At 41.2% G+C, this 19,455-nt stretch overlaps 1 protein-coding gene across 1 annotated transcript in view; it reads right to left on the bottom strand.

The window, feature by feature from the left end:
• ARHGAP18 (Rho GTPase activating protein 18) overlaps positions 1-18,882 on the bottom strand; it is a 171,296-nt gene extending 152,414 nt beyond the window's left edge. The window contains exon 1 of the mRNA XM_046676003.1: positions 18,300-18,882. Coding sequence (XP_046531959.1) covers positions 18,300-18,343 — 44 coding nt within the window. The 5' untranslated portion in view covers positions 18,344-18,882. The remainder of the gene's footprint in view (positions 1-18,299) is intronic.
• Positions 18,883-19,455: the final 573 nt, after the last annotated feature.

Below are 19,455 nucleotides of genomic sequence, written 5' to 3'. Positions count from 1 at the left end.
TGCATCTCAGCGCTGCTGGCTTTGCTTATGCAGAGTCCTGGCAGACACTGACCCGGCCTGGCCCCCTTCAGGGCTCTCCTCATCCTGTCTTAATAATTCATTTGGTTTCACTTTCACTTACACACAAACATACACACCACGCAAATGTATCACTAGAAGTCATTATTACCACACTGAATATTAATGTCAAGAGTATGTATTCTAAGCCCATCCAAAAACGCAATTATTTCTCACTGGGAAGAAGATATGGTTAATTCCACACATCTCCTCTTCTGAAAGTAATAATTAGATTGTTCAGATGCCGTATACAACATAATGCACTAAACTAGAACTTTAAGCCTCATGGTGTTAAAAGTAGAAGTCAAACACAAAAATCAACTAATTCAGTAGGATTACATAGTTTGCAAATTATCTGCTTTCCATTTTCCCTCTCTACATTCAATTACTGCAAAGATAGGCAATGTGGTGTGGAGGAAGGATTCTGAACTTGGGCGCCAGGGGTCCTGGATTCTAGTTCTGACTCTAACACCAAGCTGCCGTGTGACCATGGGCAAGTACCTTAACTTCTCTGGTCTTAGTTTCCTCATATGGAAAAAGGAGAAAAAGATGGACAAATAACTTCTAAGACCTCTTCCAGTCTAATCCCCTCCAATTTCAGTCTCCACTTTGGAGCCCACTCATTCAGCCTATGACACCACTTCCCTACTTTAAACTTTTACTTGAAATAAGCATGAATTTTTATCATTGTCTAGGATCTGCATTAGAAAAAAAGACCACTTTGCTAAAAAACTGACCAAACATCTGCTCTAATTTTTTTCCCGGTTTTATTGAGATACAACTGACACATAACATTGCACAGTTTAAGGTGTACATCCTATTGATTTGATATTTGTATATACTGCGAAACGATCACCACAATAAGTTTAGTCATGTAACATCCATCACCTTACATAGTTACAAATTTTCTTCTTGTGAGAAGTTTTAAGACTTACTCTCTTAGCCACTATCTGAGATATAATATGGTTCTGTTAACCATAGTCACCGTGCTGTCCATCACATCCCCACAACTTATTTATCTTATACCTGGAAGTTCGTACCTGTTGACTGTGTTCACCCACTTCCCCCACCCTCAGCAACCACCAATCTGCTCTCTGAGTTCCATTTTTTTGGATTCCACATATAAGTGAGATCACTCAAGTGCAAAAAAAAATATAGAACTGAGGAAGCAGGAGAGATGGCGCACTACCAACTGCTGTGTCAAACGAAATTTGTGGTTATTTGATGCTGTTGATAGATGATGTTATTAGACTGTTCAGAATTACAAATGAGGTTAGAAGTACTACCAGATATTAAGCAGATTCTATTTCACGATAATTAACAAGGATAGAAAACTAAGCATGCTAAATCACATCAGAAATGTCCTTCGGCTCTTTTAGGCATGCCAGGAAGAATGCAAGAGCTTTTACTGCTTATCCTATTCCTGTGCTCCTGAACGGGGAGGGGAGCAAGAGGAAGAGCGTTAGTCATCTGCAATTAATTACTCATTGAATTTTCTAAACCGTGATCATCTTTCCTTTGGAGCTTTCATCTAAGTATCTCTAAGAACTTTTGAATATTAATTATAACAACACTGTCCTGAAATAATTTTTGGCTGTGATTAAAATTACATGCCCTACTTTTGGTTACTCTCTTCAAGTGTGGAGCCTAAAAGAATCCTAAAAGGTTAGAGTTTGAACAGATGTTACAGAGCATCAAGCCCCACCCTCACACTTAGAACACTGAGGTTCTGAGACCACAGAGGTTAAGAGACCTGCCCGGTTTCACCTAGCTAGTCACAAAGCTGACTCAGCATACAAAGAACCACATCCTGTTCTCCAAGGCCTCGCTGGAGCTTAGCCAAAATAACATAGTTTATGATTATCTTAATAATCTTTTACCCATTCACCTAAGTTACTAAAAAAATTAATTTGTAGATAAGTTTCCTAGAGACAAGGCCAGCACACAGGTGGGAATGCCTGCTGCCACATAACGGATGATCTGGGAGCCTAAACAAAACATGTTTTCCTTCCTGAAATTGTCAATATTTGTGTAACTCTCTCAAAATTCGGGTAATCAAGATTAGGTTAATCATCTCTACATGATGAGTTGCGTACTATTTTGGAGTTGAATGGGATGAACTGTATTCAAATCCAAGAAAGCAACCCCTGGACATCCAAAAGTCCACTTTATCAGGCTGGTAACATCAGAGCCTGGGTTCAAGCGTGTTACTTGTAAGGGATCACAGTTACTGGTGAAATAGCTTCTTTTTTTGTTTTTTTAAGTGACCTATAGTGCCCAAGGTTCTCTGGGAAACAGTGGGCCACTAGAGTGGGAGGTGAGGACCCTGGAGTACGAGTGAGAAAAAAAAACAGGAGAACACTGAGAGGATAACTAAACACTATTTCAATTAATTCACAATAAGGCATAGGTCTGGCCCTCAAATGCCACACTTCTCTCAAGGGAAGACCATACTGACACGGTTCAAAGCTGGGCATGAAGAATCACATAGACTTGGCTCCTCCACTCGGCAGCCATGAGACCCTGGGCTTGTGACTTTACCTCCTTAAGACTCAATTTTCTCATCCATAAAGTGGGGATAAGAATTGAAACTCCCCCCCACCCCCCAACAGAACAGTTGGAAGAATTAAATGAAATAATACAAAGAAACAGTAGCAAATGTTAGACACATAGAAAGTACTCCACAAATTGACTCAGACGTGCTGCAAAACAATTTGTCCATCTTTACTCCAAATGTTTACACCTTAATGGCTTACACAGCAGTGAAGAGCAAAGACCCTCATGAGGCATGCCCTTGAGGATGTGATTTTTCTTCTCTCCTGGAAAGCTCTTTTTAGAAATTAACCAAGATAGTGTGTCCCTTTCAAATTTTTTATTTGAAGGTGAAAGGCTTAAACTAATCCTCCTGTCCATCGTTAGTTTTTTATTTCTTCAAAGAAATTCAGAAAATGAGGGGAAATTGTATTGACCTGGGTCGTATCAGAGCATCTAATCTGAATACTTCATTCTGTCTTCACCCTTGTAATTTCTTTCCTTCATTTTCTACCTTTTGCTTTCCTCTGCCTCCCTACAACTCCTCAAAGAAAGCACAGAAGATGAAAAGGGAAATGAAAAAAATTATGAGTAATAGTTGAAATACAAATAAATTGAGTTAATAGAGCCCAAAGTCTGGAACTTTCACGACCTAAAAACAAAAACCTCTAGAGAATAAATGTGTACCCTTTTTAGTTATTTTCTTTGTGCCTTGAATGATGTCACAAGCCTGTGTCCTGATGACATATATTGTAATGTCCAAAAAAGCAAAGAAACTCATTTGATAGAGCTCCTAGGAGTATTCCTTGACTATATCATCTTTTTCAGATATTCAATTTACTTTAATTTGCTACAGTAGGGCCAGAGTTACTTAGCTGAAATGATACCAGGAGGTCTGTTTGGTTAATGTTCTGCCAAAAAGAAAGAATTTTAGATTTTAGACCTAAAAAATTAGATTGATCAAAGTTCCACGCCAAATTGGAGATAAGGCAGAGTTTTACACTGGCAACATATCAGGTCAGGTGTTCCTTAGTTATAGGTAGCCTGAAATCATCAAGGATGCACTTCAGAAAATAAATTCTATTGCAAATCAAAACAAGGGTTGCACGTGTCCTGGAAATGTCTCCCATCTCTTTTGTTCTCACGCGCCACCTAGCGTTACGTAAAGGAATATTTAGCTAAGTTCTCATCTTGGCTGGGAAGATGAAACTTTAGTCTGGAAAGAGATGGAGCCCAAAGCCCTGCCTTCATTTATTGTATGAGGCCGACTCGCTGCTTTCCAGGAGTGAAACATAGATAATTATTAATAGGTATGGGATTAGATTTTATTCTGGGAAAGCGGGGACATTCTCCCTCATACCTTGTTGACTCACTGCATTTACTGTCCATAATCCTCATCATCACTTAGCAGTTTCAGCGGCACAGAACCGAGACATACACAATATTCATGACAGAAACTGAAGTATCACGGTGGCTTTGGAGTAAGACAAATAACTCTGTGATTTGGGGAAAGTTATATACTCCACACAGACTCAGTACCATCATCTGTCAAATGGGCATCATCCTGTCTGTCATCGTCACCATATCTGTCTCAGAAAGTTGTTAGAGAGAAAACAAAGAATGTGCAAAGTCCCTGGTAGAGTTTATGATCCTAGGAAGCAGTCGATTACTGGCAGCCATTTTTAATATTGCATGAATATCCCTATAAAATGGAATTGTTGGAAGCCAATACTCTGCTGGACCAGCACCCATTGGGGCAAATTAAATTCAGCTATGTTCAATAACTGGAGTTTTCTCTCTTTTCTCTAGCAAGCCTTCCCCCAGTGTGCACGCAGTCCAGTGTAATGGGTAGAGCAGTGGATCCAGTGCTGACCTGGGGGAGCGGCTCAAACCCCAGCTTCTCCGCTCACCAGCCAAGCGACCTCAGACTTTCCACTTGACTTCTCTATGGTGAAGTTTCAATATCTTGTAAATAGGGATGTTGATAATACCGATTTCACAGGTTTTTTGTGAGGATTAAGTGTGTTGATATATAGACGTGGCACACAGCAAGTGCTATCTAATTTTTTTTCTTTTAGGACAATTGGCCCTGAGCTACCATCTGTTGCCAATCTTCCTCTTTTTTTTTTCTTCTCCCTAAAGCCCTAGTACATAGTTGTAGGTCATTCTAGTCCTTCTATGTGGGATGCCACTACAGCATGGCTTGATGAGCAGTGTGTAAGTCTGCACCCAGGATCCAAACCGGCAAACCCCAGGCCCTGGAAGTGGAACATGCAAACTTAACCACTTGGCCACAGGGCTGGCCCCAAGTGCTATCTAATTTGTCTGTTAAGTATTAACTGTAATTTAAAGCAAAAAGTCATTTACTTGTTGCAAGTACTAATAAAAATGTTGTAGAACAATTGATATGTAACTCAACCTAAATATTCAACAAAAAGACCCCTTTTGTATAAAGGTTGATTTCCTTAATGAGAAATAACTAGGAAAACTTCCATATTTTAGGCATCTCTAATAAATATTATTTAAAAATGTCATCTTCTTGAAAGATCTTTTTTTGTGCGTGTGAGGAAGATTGACCCTGAGATAATATCCGTTGCCTATCCTCCTATTTTTGCTTGAGGAAGGTTGTCCCTGAGCTAACATTTCTGCCAATCTTCCTCTGTTTTGTATATGGGATGCTGCCACAGCATGGCTTGATGAGCGGTGTGTAGCTCCGTGCCTGGGATCCAAACCTGTGAACCCCAGGCCACCAAAGCAGAGCACGCGAACTTAACCACTATGCCACCAGGCCGGCCCCTTGAAAGACTTTTTTTGATAGAAGTATTTCTGTTTTAGTTTAAACAATAATAATAATTTTCCCTGATGTCCTTCTCTATGCCCCATGCTGTGCTGCATGTTTATGGTTATGATGTCACTTAATCCCCAGGATGACACGTTGGGGGTGGAGGGCACAATCATTGCCAGACTGTAGATATTAGGAACTGAAACCTTAGAGAAATTAAGTAATTTACCCAAGTTCATAGAGACAGTATGAAAAAACAAAAATGAAACACCAGGGGGCTGGCCTGGTGGCACAGCAGTTAAGTTCACACGTTCTGCTTCTCGGTGGCCTGGGGTTTGCCAGTTCGGATCCTGGGTGTGGACATGGCAGTGCTTGGCATGCCATGATGTGGTAGGCATCCCACAGATAAAGTAGAGGAAGATGGGCACAGATGTTAGCTCAGGGCCAGGCTTCCTCAGCAAAAAAGAGGATGATTGGCAGTAGTTAGTCAGGGCTAATCTTCCTCCAAAAAAAAAGAAAGAAACACCAGGATCCCAATCCAGGAATGTTTATAACCACTATGTGAAATGGCCCCTCTGCATCTAAATGGTCGAAATGGTGTCCTATAAATATGTCACAGTGAAATAATCCCCAGATCCTAAAGCAAATTGCTTAACTTCTCTGAGTCTCAGTTTTCCTTAGATGTGAGACTGGATGGATGAGATGGTTCAAGATACTGAAAACTCTAGAATTTAAAGCCAATAGTTTTACTTCATAAGGTTAGGAATTTATTTATTTAAAATTTAAAAATATATCTGCAACGCTTTTTCTGTTGGATTCTCTAATTGGTGTTCTAAAAATTATAAATTCATCTATACAGGTGCAACAAAGGGTTAGATTTGCTATTACCTAATTCAGAATTCAAGAGGTATAACCATCCGTAATGGATTCTCATATATGCATCCACTATGTATCCATCCATATATGTTATATATATTACATATTAGCTCTGTATTTGGTCATTTTAATGATGCCCAAAATTTCTATAAGCCTAGCTTTAAAAAAGAAAACAAAAACCGAGCATCCCAGAGGTTCTAACTTCTCAATCAAAATATACAGTATATTAAATCTATAACAAAAATAAGCAATATTATGAAATTCACTTGTTCATTAATTCCACATATTCTTCTCTTATTCTATAATAATATTAAAGATGTCGTCTCTTTGTTTACTCATTGGGCAGGCCCAATTTCTTTATTTCAGTAAACATAAAACAGGGAAAAAATCTACCACAAGTCAACCTAAATATTAACTAAAGAGAACATCACCTGCTGCCATTTTGTTTTTATTTTTCCTCATGTCAACCAAATATATATTTTAAAAAAGAGGAAGATGGTAACATTAGTGCAATCTTCCATTCTTTGGCACTTTGGTTAACACACACCCAACGACTGAAAAGAAGCTCCTGTTATCACAGTACTGACACAATAGACAGTACTAAACTCAGGCTAAGCCCCCATCAATCATCCTATGCAGCCAAGCCCATTCAATGGCCTGGCCACGAACGTGAATTTGGCAGTAGTTCCTAAGAGAAGGGAACTGAGCTCCTGATAAATGAACATGTTAGTGTAGCAACTACATTTGTGTAGAAGGAAGGAGGAGGACACCCCCACGTCTCCGACCACCCATTGTAAGGTCCACAGTCTTTCATGTAAGACTATTTGCATTCCCTTCACAGCACTCATAACTCTGAAATGTTTATTAATTGTCTCTCTTTGCCCATCAAAATTCAGGTTCCATGACAGGAATTAACCTGTCTTCTCACTCCCGTATCCTAGTGCCTAGAAGAGCGCCTGACACGTAACAGGTGCTCAGAGCACAGTTACTGAGTAATGAAAGAAATCATGCAAGCAGTTAAAAAGTGACTCTCTTTCTGGATAATTTTTATCCCTAACTCCTTGGTGTTAGTTATTGTCCTTTCTACCTCTGTACCCTCTATAACCAATCTTCCGCCTTGGTTAACATGTCTTAATCTGAAAACTTGTCAAGGTCAAGGGCAGAGAGTGGCAGCGTGGTGTTGGGCTGTTGGCCTGCTCCTGAGCTCTGAGGAGGCCCACCTCAAAGGACACAACTTTCCTTCTGGGCAAGAGACATTCAAGATGGTTCCACTCTCCTTTTGAAACTTCTTTCTTAGGTCTTTCTCATAGACTAAATGCTTTCATTCAGCAACATGAAGTCTGCACATCTCCATTATGTCTAGATTTACAGAGTTCTTTATGTATTGAGAGACTTACATCTTATAAGCATCTTCATTTTTCACTAAGAGATGCATATAATCTGCTCCATTCTGACCCATGACATGCATAAAATGTACTCCTGCACTGAAGCCTTGCTTTCTAAATAAAAACCTAAGAATTGTTTAGAACCATGAGGGATGGACAAACCTACATCCCAAGCTCCCTTTAGACATCCTCCACTCTACTCCTACCCTTCCCTCGCCAAATCTGTAGTATTTCTGGCAAGGCCCACATCCAAAGCACACATGAAGGCTCTAGGCTGACCATCGGGACCGTTCCATTTTCCGTTCCCCGCTGCTCACCTCCACTGGAAGTAGATCTCATCATGCCAAACCTGGGAAGAGGCCAGTGAGCTGCAGTAGGCTGGTACTTTATGCTGCAGCATGGTTTGTAAGACCAACCTTCACCTCAAACCTCGGGAGTCAGTGAGCACAAGCTGCACAAAGTATCATAGCTCTTCCAGTGGGGGCGTGAGCATCAGACAAACGGCAGCCCTGTTGGTATCGCCCAGTATCCTCCTGGACTTGGGTGTGGTACTGATTCTCAGTCCAGCTATCCTCCATCGTCTCCTAAATTCCATTTGATGTCACTTGAAACCGGCCTTTTTCTTGATAACCTAGACAAACCAGAAACCCACATGCACAGCTGGGCACAGACCTGCGGGCCTTGCAGAGCTCTGTGAGAGAAGACACAGTCCAGGCACAGCCACAAGAGTACCTAAGGAGCTTTTTAAATACACAGATCACTGACCTTTATTCTCAGGAAATTTTGATTCAGGAAGATTGAGGTGGGGCCAGAGAATCAGTATTCTTCAACAGTCCATTCACTACCGTCGCTTCTACCCAAAGACTCAGCCATCCAACTCACTATGTCGGAACCATATTCATTTGGGGAACCCACTGACCTAAACCACAGTCCCATGAGCAATGCTAAAAGCAATGAGAACTACTTCATTTTGCCCTCAAGAACAGAAGAGCACTCATTCATTCATTCACTCATTTGCATATCAGGCATCACGCTAAAACTCCACCAGGAAATAAAGATGAATAAGATACAGTTCCTATGGGCAGGAACACCTTACATTATTTATGGGGTCCAAATGCAAAATAGAAATGCCGGACCCCTTGTTCAAAAAGTATTAAACACTTCAAGAAAGCAACAGCAGAGCATTAAACCAAGCACAAGGTCCATCTGAGCACGGGCAAAACATATTCATTTTGGGAACCCATTGCCCTAACCAATATTCTTATGAGCACTGCAAAAAGCAACAGAGTACTTCGCTGTGCTCTCAAAATAAGGAGAGCCCTCAGCTGCACCCATGACACGGGCCCTGCCTGTGTATGAAGAAGGAATCTAAAACATTCCCACCTTAGAAATGAAGTTCATTCAGGCAAAAAGTGATGACTAACAAAAAAAATCACTATTAAGAAAGAACCTCTATTTCCATCAATTCTTCTAGTTGAATAACTAGTCCTTGCACTTCCAATGAGTGTGCTTAACATAATAACACAACAGGATAATGAATTGACATTCTCCATTACTTTGGGGTTTTCCTGAGTGCTACTGCCTTCTAGAAGCTATAAAGGTAAATCCTTAGGAATAAAAGCCCCTCTTCATAGAGCTGACTGAGGCATAAGAGAGTGATAGCCATCAGTTCATGAAAAGGAAAGAAAAACAGGTCTTCATTTCCACCGAACTCACAATAGCTTCCAAATCTCCTTTCTTAATTTCCTAATGAAACACAAGAAAAAAAGAGTGAAAATTTTCACTCAAGACAGCCAGATTGAAACCTAAATTAATCCACATGCACTTAAAAAATGAGCTCTTCCATACCTTAGAGCATTATTCTTGCTAAGCCATTTGTCAAACTCACATTCATGTTAGTAATCATCACAATTGCATAATATAGAATTATGTAGTTTAAGAAGTTGATGGCTATTTTGTTGTATGGATTTGGGGATCTATAAACCCAAATCTTGGTATTTATTCCTATCCTTTTAAGGCCAAGGAATTTTTTAAAAGTGTGCAGACCAAAAGCACGAGTGAAATGCTTTTCCTTCATAAACACGGTGCTGAAGAGCTCTTTGCACGGCTCATGACTGTCAGGGTTACCACGTCAGCTGCCAAAGTGCCAAAGATTTGGTTCTTCTACTTTTACTATTTCATAGCTGTTTTGCCTTGTTTGTGGTCTGACATTAATACTCAGTTTCAGAACATTACAAACAGCAATCAACAAAATTAAAACGAACACAGCCAGAGTGTGCTGAAATTGTGGCAGAGGGCAAACGAGCTCTCTAGTTGAAAGCACAGACACAGACACAGGGCTTTATATTGTTACAAACCACCTACCCGGATGTTAAGGGATGTCTTCTAGGGTGAAGAGGAGTTCCAGCCAGGAAAGAAGACCTCTCTCGTGCCATTTCTAGAAGGTGCTTAGACATTTAAACTTGCTTCCATGAAACCATGGGAAGGTGGCAGAATGCAAGTTGTTCCTGCCCCCCTTCAAAATAAAATCTCACTCACTTTCAAGAAAAGTGGAAAGAGAAATTATTAAGTACAGAACTACAATTGTACACAGTGAAAAAACAAAATTTACAAACGAATACTTATCAAATTCACTAAGGAAAAGAAACAGAATTTTGCTGAATTGAACACAGTGGACTTTGTGGACTAGAGTTTAAGTGAAGTCCACTGATAAATAAATGTAATGTACATACAATAAACAACATTCCAGTTTGGAGTTTTTCTTAAAACTGAGAATGTAATGAAATCTATATCTAATTGCTACTTAAACTTACGAGTCAAAACATCTTATACGTGGCTTAACAAGAGCCCATATGATCGTTCCAAAAGCATGATGATTCAGTATTCTTCAGAATCATTCTTTTTAAAATATAGACCAACCCTGAGGATTCTGACTTGGTAAGTCTGGGGTGAGGCCAAAGCATGTTTTATTTTTAAAATAAAAAATTTTTTTTAAACTCCCTGGGTGATTCTGAGACACAGCTAAGGCTCACAAGCATTGTTCTAAACTAATGGTTCTCAAAATGTGGTCCCCAGACCAGCAGCATTAGCAACATCTGGGCCCTTGTTTAAAATGCAGCTTCTGGATCCCCACCCAGACCGACTGAATTAGAAGCTCACCAGGGGAGGGGCAGCACTCTGCAGTTTAACAATGCTTCTAGGTAACGCCGATTCACGTATAAGGTTGAGAACAGCTGTTTAATCCAAAAATGAGTTATGTCAAAATCATCAGTCTTGTAATTACCAAAACAAAGCAACCAGATCTTTCACCAAATTTTCTTTTATAGTTTCTACATTCGACATTCAAATCAAAATAAATCTCAGAAATTTATTTCCTCATCAAAGGACCTAAGAGCTGCTACTTTGGAAATGTCCCTATAAGTGATCACTTTTGTCACCTTGATCTCAGCCTCCAGCTCCTTCCCTGGGATAGAGCAGAGGTCAGCAAACTTCTGCTGTAAAGGCCCAGATAGTAAATGTTTTCAGCCCTGCAGGGCACATGGTCTCTTGTCACAACCACTTAACTCTGCCATTCACAATACATCAAGGAATGGGTGTGGCTGTGTTCCAATAAAACTTTATTTACAAAAAGAGGTGTCAAGCCAGATTTGGCCCAAGGGCTATAGTTTGCTGACCTCTGAGTTTAAGAAACGATGGCAGACTGGTTGGGAAAAAGACAAAATGAAACATACCATCCCTCACTCCATGAGCACCCTGGAGTGCGGCATACACTTATCCAATCTGGAAGACGCTTCCAGGTGAAGGACAGACTACAAGGAAAAGGAGAGAAAGTGCTGTGTCTCATTTATTCACCCATCACTTATCCACACAGCAAACATTAATTAGATGCATACTATATGCCTGGAACCAAACATCAAAGCCATACCTCCATAGACCCAAGTCCAACAGAAGAAAAAATAAAAAATAATTAGAAAGAAACAATGCACTGTGGTACAGCAGACAATGGAATATTATTCAGTGCTAAACAGAATGAGCTATGAAGTTAGGAAAAGACAACGGGAAAACAAATGCATATTACTAAGTGAAAGAAGCCAATCTGAAAAGGCTACATATTGTATGATTCCAACTACATGATGTTCTGGAAAAGGCGAAACTACGGAGACAGTAAAAAGATCAGTTTGCCAAGAGTCAGGGGAGAGGGAAGGATGAATCAGCAGAACACAGAGGATCTTTAGGGCAGAGACACTACTCTGTATGATGCTATAATAGTGGCTACATGTCATTGTACATTTGTCCAACCCCACAGAACATACACCACTGGGAGTGAACCCTAATGTAAACTCTGGACTCTGGATGATTGTGATGTGTCAATGTAGGTTCATCAATTGTAGCAAATGTACCACTCTGGTGAGTGATAACGGGGAGGCTATGCATGTATGGGGGCAGGGGGTACATGGGAAATGTCTGTTCCATCATCTTAATTTTTCTGTGAACATAAAAGTGCTCTAAAAAAATGAAAATCCATTGAAAAAACAAAAACAACATCCCCTATGCAGGGGATGATAAAAGAGATTTGATAGGACTATTAGTTGCGGGATCTTAGAATGTAAAAATAACGCCAGTGAGACTTCTGATGCTATCTTGCTGTCCCAAACAAGATGGTCTTATTCCAATAAGTCACCCTATCTGCCCCAGTACTTCACAGACATAGTTTCAGGGTTAAGTGGACCAACTGCTTGAGTGAGCCCAGAGGGTTGAAGGAAGAAGCCTGGTCCAACGAGGGACCACACTCCACAAGAACAATAGTAATAATGACCCCAAAAAGTATGCTGCTTTTAGCCTGTCATGGCCTCTCTATTTCTAGGTGCCTTGTCATTGGACTGTAAATTCCTGGAAGGCAAGTCCATATTTTATTCATCTCTGTATCTTCAAGAACTAATGTAGTATCTGGCACATAGAAGGCACACCATAAATATTGTGTGAGAGCTTGAAATGAATAAACTACCATTAATTGAGTGTCTACTGAAAAATAAGAAACAATGCTTTAATACTGATCAAATGGCTCTGGGAATATAGAAGAGAGAAGTGACAAGCTCCGAAGAAGCTGGAAACAGACATCATTAGGTCTGGATCTCCAGATTATGCCACTTAGAGAAGGAGAAAGATATTCCAGGTAGAGGAAATGGCAGGTGCAGAGGCACAAAGCTCAAGATTAACACATTGAAGAAACAAAGGAGAGATCAAGATAGCTAGAGCTTGGGGTAAGGTGGTGAGAAAGAGAAGGAGATAGAAAAAGGCGGCAAATCGAGATGTACTTTTCAGGTGAGAAATTCAGTTTTTCCAGATATGTGGCATTAATATCGTATAAGATGGAAACTGTCATGATCTAACACTTAAAAAGAAACTCCCACTAGGTCACTCTGGCTGTAGCACTGAGGATCAATAGGAAAGTACTGCAGGAGAATGCGTAACAGACCTGGAGAAGAAGGAAGTTGATTGAGCCAAAATAGTGACCGGGAGAAAGGATGGAAGGAAAATATATGAGGGCTTTTCTGCACTCACACAGACATTCTTTCCTATTAGATGGGGAAGAAAGACCTAAAGAAGAGTCTCCTTTTCTCCTTTGGGAGACTTTAGAACAGGTAAGACTCTTACCTGAGTCAGAAAATACAGCAGAAGCCAGCTTGAAATACAAAGATAAATCCTATTCTGTTGTGGACACGCTGAACTGCACATGCTTAGGGAAGGATAAAGAGGTGCGGTCTCAAATGTTGATTTAATAGAGCATCTTACGTGAACCGCTCTAAAAGCTTGAAAACACAATGCAAACAAACAGTACTAACACTTTTTAACAATAACCAAGATAGGACACACTTGTAAAATATAATGTATTTTGAAATCAGAGTAAGAGGTGAAACAGGCACATTCTTAAGGAGCCATAGGAGATGCCTACTGCAAGATTTCCCCCTCCAATGTCAGGCATCCACTGCCCCAGGGGGGAAGCCCAGCTCTTCCCTCACCGATAAGCTGAAAGCCCAGGAGCAAAAACCTAGAAAAAGAAATGGTTGGTCCTCCCAGCCTCAAGATTTCTCTTGGGGCACTCCAGGCCAGGGCCAGCCTACCAAGTTCAGCCTCTTATTGGGCTACCTCTAGTGAAAAGATTCCCAAAAATGGTCAGAGAGTTTTAGTAGCGAAGTCTTTGTGAAAGTGGAGATAGTGAACAATACAACTTACAGATAAGGTTGGAGGCTTAGATGGAGCCTTCCCAATCCCAAGGAATGTAGTGGGACACACTTAGGATATGGGAGGGGGTGGTATATCAGGAGAGCATTCACACAGGTCACGGAGCACCCATATCTGAGGTACAGTAAAACAGCTGATGAATAAATAAACTGACGTGGCACATGAACGTGTTTTTTCATCCACATTTAAAGCAGACATTTTCTAGTTTATTTAAGCCCAAAGAGATGTTTTGTCAGAATATCCATAAAAAGTCAGTTTCCTAAAAATAATATGTTGGCTTCAAAAAGGGTTCATAGGATAGATAACAAAAATATTATCTGTAAATTTGAGTGATAAGATTATGGAATATTTCATTCCTCTTGGGGACAGGTCTCTTACTTTCTAAGTTTTCTACAGGATAGATACGAAAAATATTATAGTGATTAAGTTTGAGTGGTGGGACTATGATTTAAAATCCTTGAGGACATGTCTGTATATTTTCTTGGTTTTCTACAACAAAAATACATTACTTATGTAATCAAAAATAAAATAGAATTTACAGAAGAAAGAAAGTCTGTGCACGCTGGCTTTCACCTCCAGTGCTCGCTCCTTAGTTCAAGTCGCCAGTGTGTTCTGTCTACCGCAACAGCATCCTCCAGCTCCCAGCTTCCCTCTTGGCCCTACAGCGCATTCTCCATTTAGTAGCCATAGTGCTCCATTATAATGGAAAGTCCTCCAGTGGGTTGCCCCACTTAAAAGATTCAGGCTGTAGCGGACCCACTGACCTGACCTGGCCTATCTCTCTGATCTTATCTCCTCGTTCTCCCCACTCCACCACCCACTCCCACCCACCACCCCTAACTCTCCCCCACCCCAAACGCTCTTCTCCCTCCTGGCCACACTGCTTTACATCTGTCTCTAGAACAAACCAAACCACCAGAAACATGTCCCCAGACCTCAACTTCCTTCTCATTCCAGACCAAACGTCATCTCTTCAGAGAGGCCTTCTCTGAGTGTCCTATCAAAAGTGACACTTTCTACTATTTCTCTGTCTGCTCTTCACAGCACTTACAATAACCTGATATTAGCCTATTTACTGTCTCCTTCTCCAGGTGAACCACCCGACTCGCCCACCATTCTGTACTGTAAGCCCCTCGAGAGAAGGAACCTTACCCGTCTCGTTCAAAGGATTCCCCTGGACATCACAACAGAGCTCATCGCATAGGTGCACGATGAACCCATGGTAAGGAAGGGGGGAGGAGACATGTTATCAGCTGGAAAGATTTTATCTGAAACTGCCTTCAGTTTATTTATGTCGTGCTGGAGGAAGTGATGAAGACTCTTTCTTTCTCAGCATGCCAGGACACCACCATTGATATACTGAAGTAAAAGCAGAAAGTGGTGATTTAGTTAGGGCTGTTCTTCTGAACGCTTCTCCTGGGTGACTTCCTGGAACTGAAGGTCTCTAAGAGATTCATCAGGTCAACTCTGCAAGGGTTTACAACTTTATTTTTTTAAGTAATATAATCAAGACCTTCAAGCACAGTAATATAAGGAACTTAAGGATGCAGGAGAGGGGAAGTGGAAAATACACTGATTTCTTCCAAGAAATGCAGATATTCCAACTGGACTTGCACCTTTGAAAAGACATCAGTCATGACCTACCCTAGCCCCCCATTGCTGAGCTATTCCACAGAAAACAACGTCACGGAGAAACAATACCAGACTTCTCAAACCTCAGGCTGTGTCTCCATTATCAAGCTGAATTCCTTGCTGTGACAATCTGAAAGTTGTGGCTGGGCTGAAAGCTAACTATGCCCTTGAAGAAGATACAGAATCCCCGGAATTTTGGACATGAATATATCAACCCTAGAATTAGTTTGATATTTCTGGCTTTTTGCCTAGATGCCAGTTAATGTTTGAGTATTTCCACTTCTGCATAGGTACAACTGTACCTCCTGGACTAACACCTTTCATGCTATACCAAGACAGTTAGTTAGCTCTTTTTAGACTGCTACAAAAAATCTGATGGAGGGATAGCTGAGAAAGTCCTATATTATACTGTAATTAAAATAAAAGTATTTCTGATCATGTGGGCTCTCTATTGAAAACGACTTGTGATATACACTGGTCTAGGTTTTTACAATGAACAAACTACAGGTGAGCCTTGTTCTAACTCTAGGCACTAATTCAGTCTGCCTCGGAAAAGGGAGAAATAAAGACGCAGACACAAGTTCTTCCTCAATGAAGGGAAACATGCATATTAAGACTGAAGTTCTAGCACTATTCGATTGTTAAAAGGGAAAATGGAATTCATTATATTATTTCAAGCATTTGCTTTACAAACTAATTCAGTCTAAGGGAGTTTATAAAATCTCACTTATTTTCTAACCGATCTAGAAAAGACACCAAAGGCGGGTAGAGGGGCTGGGACAGGTTAGTGACAGACACAGCCCCACCACCATTCTCACCTCTTTAAAAGGAAAACAGAAGGACTTGCACTGGAATAGAGTTTTACTCCTCCTCGTGTGTCATAATTGGCTGAGGCGGCAGTGAAGGAGAGGAAGGAAAATGACCATCTGCCTGCTCCTCAATATCCAAACATGGGGACAATTTCGTCCCTGTTTTTTTCTTCTTCCGATTGATCACTAAGGCACCATTCTAGCTGACAGCCACCAAGAACAAGCAGAGGCAAGCCTTGGGAGACAGTTTTCTCAGTAAAATCCTGGGTTATTGAGAGCTTCTGAAAAGGGTGCTTCTGCTGTTAATTCCACCCAGGGCCGCCTGGGCTGGGGATCTGTGAACTCAGGGAGTGTGAACAGGTAAAAGTCAGAGGCCAGACTATCAACTTCAGAGTTCCCCGACTGGCAGCTTTTGTCTTGCCACAGGTCAGCTGGGAGCTCAGAACTCAGGGTGCTGTGAATGCAGAGAGCTGGGATACCTACACCAAAAAAAGGGGGAAGGAATGATTTCTCCCAGCTCCCAGGCCAATGCGACTTTAAAGAACTCTGTCTCTTTCGCAGAACAAAGCCTGTCGACTGAATGCTGGTGGGTTCTAGTCCATATAGAATAAACTAGAAATAGCAATTTTTCACTCTGCACAAGCTTGATTCCCTCACCCTTTCTTACCAGAGGCCGTTCACCTGTTCCTCATTCACAAGGCAGCGCACCACAAACCCTAAATTATGTTAAAAAGAAAACTTTGAAAGCAATAATCTGTCCAGAAATGCCAACTTTTCTCAGTGAAGCATTTACCCCTCAATCATGTATGTCCTTGTCTTATTTCTTCCTCTTTATCACTGACAGATTTGGAAATTATTTTGGTTTTAGTTTTGATAAGAAAAAGTCCTTTGATGTCTTAGAGAAAGAACACATAGTTACTGTTTTAAATGACTTGTCATTAATAAGTTTATTTTAGGATAAAGTAGGAAATAAATCTAATAACAGATGAGAAAGAAAACATTCTTCTGCCCTATTTGATTACAATTGCAAATATCAGGCAACATTTGCAGACCTACTGTTACCTTATTAACATGGGGTTTACTGGGAAAAGAGATCCTTTCTGTCAAAACCTCCAGCCAAATTAACAGTAATTGAAACTGTAGCTATTACCCGATGACATTCTGGATAGCCTTTCTTTGGTAGCACAATGTTAGATACATTTATTGGAATGCTCTTGGTTTATGCTCTGAAATTCTCCTCTCACATTTTTCTTTTATGTGACGAGCCATCTGAAGATGTTGACTCCACAGTTTCCATTGAAAATGTTAATTTGCAACCACAAAGCTACATTTTGAAAATGTTTCTTTACTTTTGAACTGACACTTCTGTGAGAAGCTATCCTGCTCAACACTCAGCGAAAATGAGGGTGCTTTTTTATTTTTCTTTACACTTGTGGGCTATTTCTCTCTCAAGAGTAAACCCTGCACATTTGTCTTATCTTTACAAATAACCAAATAACGGTAGTATGAACATTTCCTCTGGTCCGCTTAAGTTCATACTGATCAAGGTTGATGATGAATTTTAATGCTGTTAATTATTCTCTCTTGGCTGTAACTGAAATCATAATCATCTTTAAAAAGGCTATCAATGATGATTTCCGTTCGCCTCTACGGCATGAAGTTCCTTTCCCCAGAATATTCCAGGAATCTTGAAAAGAAAAAAAAGTGCCCTTAACCTCGTCTTACAAATAGAGACCTAAATGTTACCAAACAGGTCAGAGACAGGGGCAAGAATGGCAGAAGTAAGAAAGAAGAGTAACGCTCGTCTTCAACTTCAAACTGAACACTTTTAAAAATCACATGAGAAGTCCTTTTTTCCCAGTCTTCCTTGAAAACAAACTTGTAATGTGACAACAAGGTTAATAAAGACCCTTCCCAGCTGTGGCTTTCAGAGCTAATCAATACATTGAAAAAAGAACCAGCACGCACAGGTGCTCTCCTTACCCGAGGTGAAAGCAGTGCACGAGCTTCGTTACTACTGTAACCATCCTTCCCAGGTCAAGAGCAGGGAGCACCGGGCGACAAGGAGTGAAGACAGAAGCGACGATTTGAGCTGCTACAAGAATCTTCCCCGGGCACTTCCTTCCGCGACACACCTCCTCTCTCCGGCTCCGAAGAGAAGCGGCTCTCACTCGCCCTCCAAGGCTAAGCCCCAGCCTGTCATTTCTGCTGGATCATTCAGCCGCCGCTGGAAGAGCGGGACTGCCGCGTGGGGACCAGGAGTCCCGCGCCGAGCAGGCGGGGACCGGGCTGGCGGACTCCGGGGAGCCCGCTGCCGCGCGGCTGCACCAAAGATCCTAAAGACGCACGTTGTGGGGCGGAGAGGAGCTTTCCAGGAACCGGGATCAGCCGCGGCTGGAGCCCCGAGCCGAGCGCCAGCCGTAGCTTGCAGGGAGCTCAGAGCGCCCGGCTACTGAGCATGCTCGGCTGCCCGCGGCTCCGACAGGGGCCTTCCAGCCGCTGACTCCTCTTCCTGATTTGAGAAAGGAGAATGGCGAAGTGGGCAGAGGGTGAGATTTAGTGCAGGTAATTTCTGGAACATGGAGATGACCTCCTCCCATCCACCCTACAGAAACAAAAAAGAAAGAAAGAAAGAGGAGAAAGGACTCATTGTCCTGCACCTAGCCAATGTTTTTGATTGACAGGTTGGTAGAGATGTTTGGAAGCTATCGGTGGTGTTTAGTCTTTAACTCGCTACTGGCACGATGAAGTTGCCTCTGGCGTCAAGTATGTGGTGTAGGCTGTGAAATCGCTGTCGCTCAAGGATTAGGTATGGAGTTGCGTCTATTTGAAAGTCTAGGCAATGTGTTACGAGCTAGTTGATTTCTACACAAATGAAATCTGCCTTTAGACAATGATTTTCTCAAGTAAAACAAGTATTTTATAAAGTGTGTAATTTTTGAAATTTAAATGTTAACAACCTCTATTATAACAACGTACACATGACATTGAAATCTTTCAGATGGTGAGCTCAGTAGAAGCAAGGAGTATTGCTTATTTGTGATTGCAAACCCAAATCCTTTCTCAGGGCTTGGTAAATGGCAAATGCTGCATAAATGCTTGTGTGAGAATGAGTTGCAGGTTTGTCAGATAATCTGTA

This window comes from Equus quagga, chromosome 11 (assembly GCF_021613505.1).
Source record: "Equus quagga isolate Etosha38 chromosome 11, UCLA_HA_Equagga_1.0, whole genome shotgun sequence".
Lineage (NCBI taxonomy): Eukaryota > Metazoa > Chordata > Mammalia > Perissodactyla > Equidae > Equus > Equus quagga.
This window is presented reverse-complemented; position numbering and strand designations above follow the sequence as displayed.